Below are 16064 nucleotides of genomic sequence, written 5' to 3' on the forward strand. Positions count from 1 at the left end.
AACTTTATCCATTACTTGTTTTCACCTAGCCCAAAGCCGGCCTAATAATATATGAGAGTCAAGCCATTGCTTTGGGTCCCCATATTTTTGAGGCCTCCACTGGACTTAATGTATTGGATACTTGAGCTAATGACATTATTAGAAAAAAAAAAAAAGAAATAAATGTAGTAATCAATCTTAATTATAACTCTTGCCTCTTGATAACTCATAATGGTCTCATTCTAATGGGTTAAAACTCAACTCACTATTTAACAGTAACAAGTTCCATAAAATCTCCTTCACAACCTCATGTTTAGTCATGTACCTTTTTTTTTTATGCTAGTAAACTAGACCCCTAAAATTTATCTCGCTTAAGGTCATAATAAATCTTAAGCCGGCACTGACCTAGCCGTATCCGAATCTACATTCAAACTTTTTCTTGACACCATGGTAAATCATGTATTCACTTATATTGTCCAACAATCAAATGCAAAGTCAAGTTGACTTGGAAGATCGAGCCATAGCACATGCAGTAAAATAAAATGCAAACTGCTTTACACTATAGATAACCACACAGCATATAATATCCACTTCAAATACACACTCAGTTTAAACTTATAAGAACATGCATAAAAAAGCTCCTACTATGCAGGCAAACATGTCCGGCATTTGGTTTATATTTTAACTAGGAGAAACAGATCTAGGAGTTGACAACCTCGACACAGACTATAACTCCTCACACTGCCACTCCTGCTCGAGTAGCTTCTTGAAGACTATGCAGGCAAACATGTCCGGCATTTGGTTTATATTTTAACTAGGAGAAACAGATCTAGGAGTTGACAACCTCGACACAGACCTATAACTCCTCACACTGCCACTCCTGCTCGAGTAGCTTCTTGAAGCAGCGCGACCACGAGAGGCTGCACTCCTTGACCTAACAGGGGAGGCGCTTCGGGAGTAGCTCCTCCTCGAGCTCCTTCTCGGTGGTGGTGAGATGCTTCTTGAGTAGCTTCTCCTTGACCTTACCGGGGATACACTAGAAGAATAGCTCCTGTAATGCCTCCTCGGAGAAGATGACACACTCCGAGATGTATAGCGCCTGCTTCTACTCCTGCTCTTGTATGAAGCCCTGTGATCGGGTGAATAATCTCTGGAATACCTGTACGATTCTCTGTAGTCTGGTGAATAGTCTCTCGAATGGTAGCGGCTCCTGTAGTAACGATCTTCTGGACTGCAAGACCTAGAATGGTACCGGCTCCTCCTGTAGTAACGGTCTTCTGGACTGCAAGACCTAGAATGGTACTGGCTCCTCCTGTAGTAACGGTCTTCTGGACTGTAAGACCTAGAATGGTATCGGCGGCTCCTGTATTCTGGGCTGTAAGATCTAGAACGGTCTCGGATCCTTCTACGATGATGATCTGGGGTGTAAGACCGGCGCCTACCGTAAGGGGAGCTAGAACGAGAGTGGGACCTTCCACGGGAGTATGATTGGCGATGCCGGCTATATGGAGAGTATGACCTGCTCCTGCTTCTATAACTTTCAGACGAGTAAGGAGGAGAACGGCTCCTCGAATAAGGAGAATAGCTTCGAGATCGACGATGAGCTGTATGCACAAACAGAAGCACAATAAGAAACCCATACAAGAGGTGGCATATCAATAGAGCTAGCATCAAAAACATTAAGAGAGTTCAACTCCTCAACAGGAGCATAATACAGTAGTAAGGTGACCTGCGAGTGAAAATAACATGGACATGGCAGAATCATTAAACCTGGCTAAGCACTTACAAAGCACTTCCAAGGTGGCCTGGTCATTATATTACTGGGATCTTTACAGGAGTTCTCGGGTTAAATCTCTTTAGGTAACATCTTGGGGGTGGCCAGTAATCTAAACAGAGAAAACCCTATTCATTTATCCATTTAATTAATGCCCAAAATGGCATATTATAACCAGTAAAACCATAATCTACAAATCTAATTTTTTGGCTTGTAAAGTTTCAACTAACAAGATTTAGTATATTGTATGCAGTAAAAAAAAAAACCTTGAGCGAGTTTCAACCCCTTTAACCTATTCGTATTTTAGCTAAAAAGAAGAAATGTTGGACTAATCCCACTGGAGATGAATAGATCACAGCCCAAATTCCAATAAATACGTAGAAACTAACCAAGACAGTGACATGCATATATGACGTACTTGTGCAGTATGCAGGTATGTGTGTTCACTAATATAAGAAGATATTTGTTTGTGAACATTTATTTAGAATTGGATCTATAGAGAAAAATGGTTCAAAACATACCACGCACAGTCCTCAGTCCAAGATACCTTCCAGGAGTGGGAGTTCGGCCTCTGCGCCTTCTAGCCTGCAGTTTCGAAAAAGAAGCATGAGCTCAAGAAACCCTATCATATGAACAGAATTCTACCTCGTCACCATTGCTTATTGGCATCAAACCATGTATATTCGTAGAAGATCGTATAAATTATATATGTAGTATAAAATGAAACTACACAGACAAAAAGAAATTAAAGTAATGGGGATATACAACCCTGTGGGTTGATAGTCTGATATTTGCTTGTGATTTCATTTGTTAGTTTGGAACTTTGATGAAGAGCTGCAAATACAGCAAAGTCTGTCAAAATAAGCACTTAACCCGAAGAGCAAACAACATTCTTCATATAAAAAAATATAAAACAACCGACTTATATAAGCTCACTTTTTCTGCATACAGCAACATACAAGGAACAATGGGAAGTGAGAAAAAAATATGATACCTTCTCCACTTTAATGACACGGCCCTCAAGAATAGAACCATCTAAGTACTTAATACACCGATCAGCTTCTTTAACATTGGACATAGAAACAAACCCAAATCCACGAGATTCTCGGGTCCAAGGATCCATCACAAGGTGAACATCTTCCACCTAACACAACACATTCACCATTACAGCCACATAATGCAAAAACAAACAATGTCAAGTAGCATAGACTGCATTATAGTCAAATAAATTTCAAGACATACCTTTCCCTCTGCCTCGAAATGCTTCTCGAGATCTTCCCTTGTAATACGGCGTGATAAACCCGTCACATACAAGTTGTTTCCAGGATTTTCAATGTCACTTGCACCATAGCTCCTGCAACCATTCAATTCATTAACTACAGTGAACTTGCTTTTAGAATTACACAAGACCAAAAACAGTTGAAATGAAAAAGAAAAAGCACTGACAAAAAAAATTTAAGCAGCACTTACCGACTCCTTGAACTCGATCTGGACCTTGCCATAGACCTTCCGTATCGCTTGTGTGGTGGTGATGGAGAGGGAGAGTACCTGCAGATAAAAGAAATCAACATTTATTAGCCACCAAAGCATACTAATAAAATCCTTAAGGACTGATCACATAAGCAATGCCGATAATTGAGAAAACATACACGTACCTTGACCTCTTTGAGTATGACATCTGTAAGAACAAAAAGCCACGTTGAATTAGTAAAAATAGGAAGATGGTAACACCGAAATAATGTAAAGCCAGATATATTTTCAAGCTACTAAGAACACTATCGTTGCATTTCAAGAATAAATCTAATGGCCCTAAACATTCACGAACTAATGGAAAGACCTAATACTCGTCAGTTTTGTAAAAATTGGGCTGAATGCCTGCCAATGACCGAGCCCAATCCGATTGGGCTCGGCTAGGTCCAAAATTCAGTATGAACATGGTTAGGAGTTACAACTCAGTGTTAACACGGTCAAGTATTGAACAATTGTGTTAATATAATAATTACTCTTAAAAAATTTCAAAGGTCCTTCTATGATCCTACAGACGTGTCATACAATTCGATGAGTTTGTGTACATATTGTTTTACAAAATAAAAAGTTAATAAGCAAATTGCACAATTCAATTTGATAAGCGAAAATGATCAACAAAACTCAACTTGTTTCGTATTTTTCATAATATAATATTATTTCGTTGATGATTGTTTATAGCATATTGTTATATGTATACATAAATCATTTGGAAAGATACGATCATGTTATTTTCTCATCGATGAAGATATAATCTTGCCTATTGCTCTGTCTCCATTTTTTAATACAACAAACCTTGATGTTCCAAAAAGATTTCCCATAATCAAGTTCATCAACAAAACTAAAATTACGATTATTATTATTCTTTGTCATCGTAAAGTTGAAGAAGAAAGAGATAAGAGAAAGTTTTTGTGTTGGTATTATCTATAAATAAATAAATAACAGAGATAAAGAGTTTTAGGGTTAACTGCATAATCAATCTTTAAGCAGGAAAAAAATGTATATGTATATTAGTATATATCTATATATGTATAAATCTCCTCTGTATACAGTGTTGTAATTAACGGCCTTAACGGCCGTTATAACGGTAATGGAGGTCCAACGTTACGTTAAGGGGGTTGAAGGGTAAATTTAAAGGTCTGAGGATTTAACGGAAACGGATTTAACGGTCTTAACGGCCTTTTATAACGGGATTTAACGGTCAAATAACGGAATTTAACGGTCAAATAACGGATTTAACGGAGCATAACGGTCAAAAGACATTTTTTTGACTAATTTTGTTAGGATATTGCTAATATATATATTTTTTGTATAAATTTCTTATATTTTATAGTCTCCGTTATAACGCCGATATAACTCCGCGAAATGAGATTTAACCTTAAAGGCGGTCGACCGCCGAGTGACCGCCGAGCGTTATTTACAACCTTGTCTGTATAAGAGAGTTTTATGTTAAAATTAAAATTATTATGATTTGAACGAGACTTTAACGTTAAATGGATGTTTATTCAATCTTCTACTTTGTGCCGAAGATCCTGTACTTCCAGCATATTTTAAGAAACCACGCGACTTGGAGGGAAGATAAGGCAACTTTCATTAAATGCACACACATAAACCTACATCTTTATGTGTCATCGAGTACACATATATTATTATACATGAGATTGTACCCCTTTTGCATATTCTTAAAAATTACATACACACAAACACACATGTTATACGAATTACATTGCCCAATCAGATATTCATACGAATTCGTATACAAAAACACGTAGTGACATAATCAATTGTGTGTATGATCTATTCAGATTAACCTAAGCATTTGACAAATAAGCTTCTATGAGTTCATCTCCTCCGCTCCTTTAGTAAAGGAGAGGGAGATTCTCTCTTATCTCCCGATCCTCTTAAAATACTTTCCTTGTTCATTTCACCATTTTAGGTTTAAGCTAAAAATTTTGAAATAGAGAATATAACAAGGTATATATAATATTGTTATATTGTGTATATGTATATATACATATACATATATATATACATAATATATATTCGTTGTAACCTATATTATTTCGATTTAGTTTTAACATGATTTTGGGATTTTTTTTTTTAATTTATGTGACAGTTTGCTAACCATGTTGGTTGGAGGCAGCAGAAAATGCTACATTATAAACAATAAACATCAAAAACTACGTTAGTTTAACGACAACATAAAGACATATTACACGTGGTGAAGGAGTAAGTCAATGACTATTTAGACATCAATGTAAATCTACATGGTACAACAGAATTCATCATCAAAGATCTGTCGCATATAAAAGGTATTTATATCTTTGATGATGAAGTCTAATTGTTCCATGTAGATTTACTTTGATGTCTAAATAGTCATTGACAGTATTACTCCTTCGCCACGTGTAACATGTCTTCATGTTGGCGTTGATCATATAAGACCAACGTAGTTTTTGAAGTTTATTGTTTATGAGGTAGCATCTTCCGCTACCTCCACCCAACATGGTTAGCTCGCTAATCATAAATTAAAAAAAATATATATCAAAATCATGTTAAAACTGAATCGAAATAATATACAACTAACATTATGTACATAATACAATATAATAATATTATATAAACCTTGTTATATTCTCCATTTCAAAATTCTTAGCTTAAACCTTGTCAAAAAATGGTGAAAAGAACACTGAAAGTTCTTTGAGATGATTGGAAGATAAGAGAGAATTTCCCTCTCCAACTAGCGGAGAGGAGGAGATGATCTAAACAAAACTTTTTTGTCAAATTGCTTAGGCTAATCTCAATAGATTATACACACAATTGATTATGTCACTACGCGAATTTGTATGTATATTGATCTGGCATGTAATTTGATCTCTCTCTCTCTCTCTATATATATATATATATACATTATATGCGTTTTTGTGTGTATGTAATTTTTAAGAATTTGTAAAAGGGGTACAATCTTATGTATAATAATATATGTGTACTTGATGTCTCATGAAAATGTAGATGCATGTGTGTGCATTTAATGAAAGTTGCCTAATCTTCCCTCCAAGCCGCCGCCTATATTCTTCAAAAATGCACGAGTTACAAGTTCTTTAACATAAAGTAGAAGATTGATTAAACATTCATTTAATGCTAAAGTCCCGCTTAAATCAAAATGCAATGGGAAAATGAGTTTGAATTTTAATTTTTACACAAATCTCACTCACATATATATCAGATATATACATATACACTTTTTTCCGCTCAAAGATTACACAGGGAGAAAGGAGATTATGTATCTCTTTCTTCTTCCACTTTGTCATGATAAATAATATAATAATAATCTTAGTTTTGTTGATGAACTTGATTCTAGGAAATCTTTTTGGAACATCAAGGTTCGTTATATTAAAAAATGGAGACAAAGCTATAGGCAAGATTAATCGATGAGAAGGTAACATGATCATATTTTGACAAATGATTTATATATATAAATAACTGTATACTATAATCAATCATCAACGAAATAGAAAAGAAACAACACAATCAACGACATAAACAACACATAAACGAAATAAAATTATATTATGAAAAATAAGATCATGCAAAATCATCAACTTAGTAATTAAAAAATAATCAAACAGCATTAGGGAAGGTAATTAAGAGTGAAACTAACCTTAATTAATTGATGATTTCTCGCGACAAAGAAAAATTAACAATAAGATTGAGAGACACAAGTATGTTTGATGGATGGTCAGATGGATGTTTGAAACTGGAATTTGATTTAAATATTAAAAATTGAGAATATATTTTTATTTATTAAAAGATCGACAGGGTTATGTGTTTTGAAGCAAGGAAGGAAGGAACCTAAAAACTTTAGGAGAATATGAAAGTATAGCCATACACGTGTCAGTTAGGAACCGTCTGGAATGGAACCGAAGGTTCTCGATCACCAAATGTCATGTTTTATCTTTCTTTTCTTTTTTTTTTAAATTGACTTTTATTCACTACTCCAAAACCCACCAAAACAGTGGATCGGCCCCTTATACAACATGTATTTACATGAATTGAAAGCTACATTAATTATTCCATGAAATTGTACAATTATTTCTCTTATTTCTATACCATAAGTAACCCAAAGGTTTGATGTCTTAAATAATTTTTGCAGCCTCAATCTTTCTTTGAGTAAAAAACTTTTCATTACGAGCCTTCCATAAACACCAGCAAGTTAGAAAGATCACTCCTTTGACAGTCTTCTTGTAAATCTTCCCAACACTTCCTCCCTTGTGAAGTTGAAACAAATTCAAGACATTAAATAAAAAAATAGGTGGTAAATTACACCATGTCCCAATTCTAGCCCAAACCTCCTGTGCAACTTCACAAGAGCAAAATAAGTGTTCTGTACTCTTTTCTTCTTTATCGCAAAGACCGCATAATACCAATCCCATCAGACAATTTCGATCCTTTAGAGCCAACCGCGACGGGATTCTGTTCATCCCCACTCTCCACATAAATATATTACACTTCCTTGCCACCCATTTCGACCATTTAAAAACAAATCTATTACTATAGTCCTTGTCGTTTTCGAAATTTTTATCTTATTTTATCTTATCTTATCCTATTTTTATTTTTAATGGTGAATTTATCTTGAAACTTCATGTTACAATTCGACAGCAAAAGATCTATCATACATTGCCTTAACAGGGTTCGCACTATAGAACTCGCTTGAAGTAAAAATGTTTATTTCAAATAACTGATTGGGGTAGAACCCTCTGCTAATCCGCCTGAAGGTACAACGATTAATAGGGTTAATCTTTGCCCTTTCAGACTTGAACCTGGATATACCTAAGTTAAGTTCTCATAGAATGACTACTTATATCTCAAAATTGGTAGAGTGAGGATTCAAACCTGAGAACTATAGGTTACCAGAAAAACTTCAAACCACTACACCAACTCATCATTGATTTATCTTATCTACTGTACTAGAAGGTAACTAAGTTAATAAGTATTGAACTATGTTAGTCCAGTTTTCACTGTACTTGCTCTAGAATTTCATTGGATTGGTCTAGTCATCTAGAGCCTATTGAAGATTTATCCCGAAATAATTGAATATCAATGAACATCTTACTTGTACAGGAAATTTGGATGGCATCAAATTTGAGTTCACTGGACTTCACTCCAGTCAAGATCTATTCCACTGAAGACATTCTCACTGAAGTCGAAGTTTGAAAAAGAAAAAGAAGAAAACCGACTAAATAGCGATGCCCAATAGCAATCTTAACTGATCGAAGACTGGAGCGTATGTTAGTGTTCCATAACTTACAAATCTGAACATTGATTCTAAATAGTTAAGGAGAAAAATTTCGGTGTTTCGGTTAAGGACCGGTATACGAAATATCGATTATTTCAATGGTATTTCGGTAGTATACCGGTAATTTTAATATTATGCAAAATATTTTATATAATTATATTATAATTATATATATATACCAAACAAAATTTGCAATTATAACTATATACACCAATCATTATAAAATCTTCATGAATAATTATATTATAGATATATAATTAATTTATAATACTTGATTAAATGAAGGTTAATAATATATATTTATTAAAACTTAAAGTGGTTAGACAATAAATGTAACACCCTAAATTATTAAGTCAATGAAAATTTACCTCTATTATAGTTTTGACATTAAAATAGTTTCCTAGTATTTTATTTTTGAATATGGGATTGTTTTAGTTGGAACTTTAGCGGATAACAGGTATTTACCCACTAAATTAGAGAATGGGGCGTGGCACTCCTAAGAAGTGCCAGCCAAATCCTTCTTCCTTACTCATCACTTCTCCACCAACTAACTCTTATACTAACAAACATTAATCCTAATTTCTCATTCAATCTAAGAACCTTTCATCAAGAACAATAATAATAATCTTCTTTTATCTCATAAAATTGAAAAGTGGAGGTTTAATTATGGTGGTGGTGGCTGAAATTACAAGAAAGAAAGGAGAAGAAAGTATGAAATTGAAACCCAAACTTATGTCTTCCATTATTTGAGGTATTGATGCTTTAACCTAATTTTGATTCTTGCTAAATTATATTTTAGAAATTAGGGTTCTTGAATTGGAAAATTTGGGGGTTTTATTTATATTGAGTAAATTGATAGAATATGAATTAGGGTTCTTGTAAGTTAATCAAATTAGGGTTTTAATTGAGTTGCATGATAGATTTTGTTGAATGTTAGTAAGAACAAAGTTGGACAGATTCTGTCCCTGAGTTTGAAACGAGTTAAACACCTTCATGACAGCATTTTCACTTGTTGAGTCCTAAAAAGAAAATGTAGGTTATTGTGTTAAGTAAATTTTCCCACTTGAATGAGTTAAAAATACGAAGTAGAACTCTAGATATGAATTTTTGAATCCAGTGGCGCAATGCTGATCTTTCAGCAAAAATGATTCTGATGTCTGTTGTTAAAACGGGTAAAACACATTCTTGCAAGTTAATTCATGTTTTGGTCACTGAATATAAAATGTACTAAAATGTGTTAAGAAGAAGTGGCCACTGGAATGAGGTCAAAATATGGTGTAGAACTCAAGTTATGGTCATTTGAAGGCAGTAGGGTCAAAGCTGTTTAACAGCAGCAGTTTTGATTTTTAAAACGACCAGAATTCACCTTTGAAGGATAATTCACATATCGGTCACTAAAGATAAAAGGTAGGTATATGTGTCACCTAAATTTGGCCACTGGAATCAAGTAAAAAGAGTAAGTAGAACTTGAGTTATGCTTGTTTGAAGTCTACTTGGTCAAATATGAAAATGACGAATTGGGTATGAAAGTAAGTTTTGGTCAAATGAGAATAATATAAGAGATACATGTTTGATGAACCAACCCAAGATTAATATAAGATTGTAAATGAGGGGTTGGGTGTTGAAATGCTAGTGGTTATGGCTAGATGACCTAGTATGTCATTGATGATCCTTTATGCGTTATAATTTGTTGCTAGGTTGAAGCATACATGTTTTGTGTTCATGCGGTCTTCTTGATTTATGATTTTGGTTGTCGCGGAGGAGGTGAGTACTCTTGCATACCTTTATGTTTACGTTGGGTCAATTACCATGAGATGTGAATGTTCCAAGCATGGTAATTGATTTGGCGTGAAGCCCATGTGGGACATTGTTTATGAGGCCTAAGAACCTCCGAGGCCTAAGAATCCCGATAGTTGATGTGAAATGAGGCCTAAGAACCTCCGGGGCCTAAGAATCCCGATAGATATGATTGTTATGATTGTTTAGCTTATATGGATCCATATATGTGTTGATAGTGTGCAAGGTGAGCATGTAAATGTGGCATGACGGTGTCATAGGCTACATGTGAAAGTCCTTGCACTTTGCCCTCCTTCGTAGGTATAAACGTATGCAAGATTATTCACTAAGCTTTGCTTACTTTTAGTTGTTTACCCTTTTATAGGTTGTTCCCGATGCGGAAGAAAGTAAGTATTGTAAAGATTGAAGTTAAAGATGCTTAATGGATATGGGTTGCTTTGGTTAAATGCGGATAATGGTACTGGTAATAGGACCCATAGTGACCCCTTTGAACTATCGGCTCTTTGTACACTTGTTATGTCTTTTTGGAGAATTATTATGATGTCTAGTATTGGACTCGAGTTTTTGGGTATTTTAAATGGGTCGTTTTGTAGTTGTAATGTATTGATTTTGTTTAAACGTGTTTTGGAGAAACTCATAATCCGTAACAGGTTTGGATGATGATTTTACGAATGGGTCATGCCGAAATTTCTAATTTTGTACGTCGTCATTTGTAAGATGTCAACTCGGGTAATTGACCCATTTGGTGGTAAAGTGAATGTTTTGTCAACGAATACTTTTACCTTGCGTATTTCTGAGTTGAAAACTTATTTGAACTTAGAAATGTTGTATTATGAAGTTTGGTTTTGATTTTGATAGTCTGTAAGTTTGATTAAGCATCTAACGATTTTTGGTGTTGCTGAACTGGTGCCCACTGCGGCGCAGTGGGGGTAATTTTACCCACTGCGGCGCAGTGGGGATTCTCGGATCCAGGGAGCATGTTACTTCCACTGCGGCGTAGTGGGGATTGCATCCACCCACTGCGACGCAGTGGGTATATATAAAAAAGAAAAAAAAATCCTTATTTTTTTATTAAATCGAGTTGTGTCGTTTCAATAAATATCAATAGAATAAACATCGTTGGAGTTCGAGAGAAACTAGCAATAGAGATTTAAACAATTAAATTCATTTTGATTGTGCAAACGTTTATGATAGAGAGATCTGATTAGGAGAATAAAGTGTTCCAGAGAAAGCTTTTTAAGATTAAATCATAAAATCAACTTAAGTTCTTAATGCTTAATTGTTTAGAGTAAAAAATATTCACGAGAGTGATAACTATACTTTGTGCAATTAAAGATTTAAATATAACGAGAGTTCATCATGATTACCTTTTCAAGTTGTTCAACATTGCAAGTGATATTTAGATTTTCTGATTGACATGTAAGCTAATTCAAGTAGGTGCGTCTTTTTACATTATTGTTTACAACAAAACTCTTTTCGATTAATTCCTCAGAATTACTAACTAGATCTTTCTAATAACTGATTTCATAAGCAACTAGACAACACAGTCAGAACCGCATTTTTACTTGAATTTCATTATTTGTACAACTGCTTTAGCGATAGTCCCTGTGATCGACCTCGGATTTACCAAGTTAACTATACTGCATACGAACGGGTCCACTGCCCGTAAGTGTGTAGTAGCTAGGTGATTCTTGTTATAAATGTTAAGACTCGATTTCACACATCATGTTTTTGGCGCCGCTGCCAGGGACTTTTGTTTAGTAGTTGTTTAGTTTTGTAGTTTGACCCTTTCTCCCATTTACTTGTGCGAAAGTTAATTGCTTTATTAAATAGATTTTATTTTATTTTCAGTTTTACTTCATTTATACCAGGTATGGTTGACGGTTTGTTTTGTGGTGATTGTGTAGGTCTCTTGCTAGTTGATGAACACTAGATCTTCTGGTTTATCGTTGCATAGTCCTTTAGCTAATCCGGGTTGAACCATCCTTAGGCTAGTGTAAAGAGACAACCCAGAGCCATCCACATCAGTCAAGATAGATTCAGAAACTGCAGACCAAGTCTAACAGGACATAGACTTGGACGAGTACTATACCAAGAAAGCACACATATCGGAAGCCATTTACACTAAAGCAGAAGCAAATAGGAAATTCAGAACAGGAAAAGGTTCATGAATAGAGGAAAAAGTTCAAACACCTGAACAAAATAGAATTTTTCTTTTCCGCAAATCAACAGAAATCAAGATCAACGGATAAGAGTAAACAGAATGGGTGATGAAGAAAGAGATATGAACAACATTTCCTACGGGGAACGAAGAAGAACCATACCAGCTAACCGGGGCATAGCCATCTGCCCTCCTCATATTTCAGCAAACTTATCCTTAAAAGGTAATCATCACAAGAGTGTCGAGGAAGATAAGTTCGACGGGGTTAGAAGATGGGATCCTTATGCTCATGTTGAGAGGTTTAAAAAGATTTGTCAATTATATCAGTACGAGGAATGGCAAGCTAATATTGTGAAACTAGAATTGTTCCCATTGACTCTTGTTAGAGAGGCATCCTCGTGGTTTAAAGAGCTATCAGAAAATTCATTCTCTACTTAGGCTAAACTCAGGGAAGCATTTTTTTATGAGTTCTATTCCATAAGAACTCAAAGGCACCTAGCTTCCCTCAAGATAATGGTGAGGATATTGTTGATGCTTGGAAGAGATTTAAGAAGATGTTGAGGAGTTGCCCGAGACATAGCATGGGTACTGATTTGATTGTTGAGATTTTCTTCGATGGATTGGATAGGAGGTCTAAGAGGGATCTCGGGTATGCATTTAAGGGTAGTTTCAACAACATTTCCCCGAATGAAGCTTACAAAATTCTTGAAGATGTGGCCAGGGACAGCTCGACCCGAGATGAAAACTGAATCAAGAGATCCGGGAGAAACACTGTTGCTAAAGCTGAAAGTAGCGATGATTCAAAACTAGTTGTTGAAGTTAAAGCTCTCTCGAAGCGCATGGATGAGAGGTTTGATGGTCAGGAAGGTAGGTCCAAGAGCTTGGAAAGGGATGTGAAAGTTACGGCTGATGGTTGTGACAATTGCGGGTATCTGAATTACACGGAGGATTGTCCCCATAAGCCAATTGAAGATGCTAATTTTGTTAAGAACCAACTACATGGGAATTTCAACCGTAACACTGGTTTCCAAAACCGGTCATCGGGTAATTTTTATCCTTCTAATTCATCTTATAATACTAACAATTCTGGTTTTAATAGTGACAGATGGAGCAGGTTCAACAACCAAAATCAACAAGATTCTGATTCGGAGCTCAAGGGTATCATGAAAGATTTTATTAGCACTCAGAAAGCAACAAACGAACAAGTAGCAAGTGACTCAAAGAAGATGTTGACGTCACTGGATCTGGATGCTTTGACTACTCACTTGGAGGGTTTCGGAAGTAAGCTTGACCAAGGGATGAAGAACCAACAAGCCACCATAAAGGACTTGAAAGGGAGGCTTGAGAGGCTCGAGAACTCCAATAGATCACTCAGTAGTTTACCGAGTAACATTCAACAAGTCTTGAAGCCTCCATCAAACAACCAAAGGCAAAAGAACCCTAACCGACCTACCAATTATTCCAGCCATTTTTCACACACTTTGAAGGGGTTTTTGATCTATTTAACACCTTTGAAGATCAAGAACTCGATTGGAGATTTATTTCATTATCGTTTGCAATTCTTAATCATTCTTGGATTGATTTCAACATTCAGTACAATATGTTTTCATATCTTATTAATTGTTTTTATCTTTTCAAAATGAGAGGCTTAATCTCTATGCACCTACTTGGGTAGTGAACATGTCATATGATTGTTTGATATTGAACATGATTTCTATGTTTAATCGAAGATCCGCATTTATTTGAGTTTATAAATTGCTTTTATCTTTTATATAGATTGATTGATAATTGTTATTAGAAGTTCGAGAGAAATCTATGTAATTGTCAATTGGTTTATGAAATGATTAATCAGTCTATAATTAACCAAAAGTCGCTGGAGTTCGAGAGAAACTAGCGATAGAGATTTAAACAGTTAAATTCATTTTGAGTGTGTAAACGTCTATGATAGAGAGATCTGATTAGGCGAATAAAGCGGTTCGAAAGAAAGCTTTTCAAGATTAAATCATAAAATCAACTTAAGTTCTTAATGTTTAATTATTTAGAGTAGAAATTATTTACGAGAGTGATAACTATACTTTTTGCAATCAAAGATTTGAATATAACGAGAGTTCATCTTGATTACCTTTTAAGTCATTCAACATTGCAAGTGATATTATGACTTTCTGATTGATACACATGTAAGCTGGTCCAAGTAGATGCGCTTATTTATATTCTTGTCTACAACAAAACTCTTTGTGATTAATTCCTCGGAATTACTGCAAACTAACTTTTAAAAGTAACGTGACAATTCAGTCACAACCCCCAGTTCTATTTTGAATCGCTTAATTTGAATAACTATTGTACTTTAGTCCTAGTGATCGACCTCAGATTTACCAAGTTAACTATATTGCATACAAACAGGTTCATTGTCTGTAAGTGTGTAGTAGTTAGTTGATATGTGATTCATGTTTATTAATTTTAAGACTCGATTTCACACATTTATTATCATAAAGGTGATTTTGGGAAGTACCATCAAGTTTAAAACTTACAAGCTATCACACCACTTAATTTTTAAAATTAATTGAATCAATACATTTTTAAATTAATTTACACTTCTTGGTTTTTTTATCATCAATTTACAATTTCTCAATTTAAAAATAATTAACAAACATATAACTAAAAATTAAGGAGGTTACAATATTTGGACTAATACAAGTTAATATTTGTATCAATATTTTTTTATATATTATTTTTATTGTAAGACTTGTCTTGACAAATATAAATAAATATAAATAAAATCTAAATCTTTATCTTTATATATATATATATATATATATTAAAAGATAATTGACCTAACCACTTATTGACCAATAAAACTTTCCAATCTTTAAAATAGGACATTAATGATGTATTTATTAATCTATTTAAAAAATAAAAATCTTAATAATCATTATCCAAATATATTATTATTTATAAAAGTCTCATTAATTTATATTTTTTTGTTTTTCATCTATAATTTATACTCTTTATATAGGGGTGAGATATTTTGAGTCCATCTCTTATTTTAGGACCAACTAGGATCATTGATTTTTGTACAGCATCATCATCTACTACGATATACAAGACTTTTTTGTAAAAACACTAAGACTTTCCGGCGACGGGCCCACCAGAAAATCATGTGTAAGTTACTTACACATGTGTAAGTTACGAAAATCAATGGTCCTTTTTTGGATTTTTTTTTGATGGTCTCAAATTATCTTTCCCCCTCTTTATATATATATATATATATATATAGGTGCAAGTTATTTTAGGACCACCTATTTTAGAGGTGTTTTTGTAACTTACACACCAACATGATCATCTCCGACCACTACCATGATTTTCCGGACACCGCATCGCCGGAAAGTCTTAGTGTTTTTACAAAAAAGTCTTGTATATCATAGTAGATGATGATAGTGGTGTGTAAGTTACAAAAAACTCATGTCCTGATTGGTCCTAAAATAACTAACCCTTATATATATATATATACTTTTTAACCTCACTAAATATTTAACTTA

The 16064-nt window shown here is 34.4% G+C and overlaps 1 protein-coding gene across 3 annotated transcripts; it reads right to left on the bottom strand.

Annotated features, from left to right (window-relative positions):
- Nucleotides 1-512: 512 nt before the first annotated feature.
- Nucleotides 513-7101, bottom strand: LOC122606954 (serine/arginine-rich splicing factor SR45a). 3 transcript variants are annotated; one of them, XM_043779856.1, is made up of 8 exons: nucleotides 6936-7101; nucleotides 3403-3431; nucleotides 3224-3301; nucleotides 2996-3107; nucleotides 2748-2897; nucleotides 2275-2338; nucleotides 769-1583; nucleotides 513-639 (listed from the first exon to the last, which is right to left on the bottom strand). In XM_043779856.1, exons 2-7 carry the CDS (start codon nucleotides 3429-3431, stop codon nucleotides 790-792), a joined length of 1227 nt encoding a protein of 408 aa, XP_043635791.1. In that variant the 5' UTR covers nucleotides 6936-7101; the 3' UTR covers nucleotides 513-639; nucleotides 769-789. The 3 variants fall into 3 exon arrangements, with proteins under 3 accessions (XP_043635791.1, XP_043635792.1, XP_043635790.1); XM_043779857.1 differs by having other exon boundaries at nucleotides 513-1583; nucleotides 3409-3431; XM_043779855.1 differs by having other exon boundaries at nucleotides 513-1583.
- Between the last annotated feature and the right edge of the window lie 8963 nt (nucleotides 7102-16064).

This window comes from Erigeron canadensis, chromosome 7 (assembly GCF_010389155.1).
Source record: "Erigeron canadensis isolate Cc75 chromosome 7, C_canadensis_v1, whole genome shotgun sequence".
Taxonomy (NCBI): domain Eukaryota; kingdom Viridiplantae; phylum Streptophyta; class Magnoliopsida; order Asterales; family Asteraceae; genus Erigeron; species Erigeron canadensis.

Coding starts and splice junctions, on each gene's coding strand:
- LOC122606954 (XM_043779856.1), bottom strand. CDS start 3,431: ATGTCATACTCAAAGAGGTCAAGGTACGT. Junction 3,108..3,223: donor AGATCGAGTTCAAGGAGTCG/GTAAGTGCTGCT, acceptor GAATGGTTGCAG/GAGCTATGGTGCAAGTGACA. Junction 1,584..2,274: donor TGGACTGAGGACTGTGCGTG/GTATGTTTTGAA, acceptor TTGTGCATACAG/CTCATCGTCGATCTCGAAGC.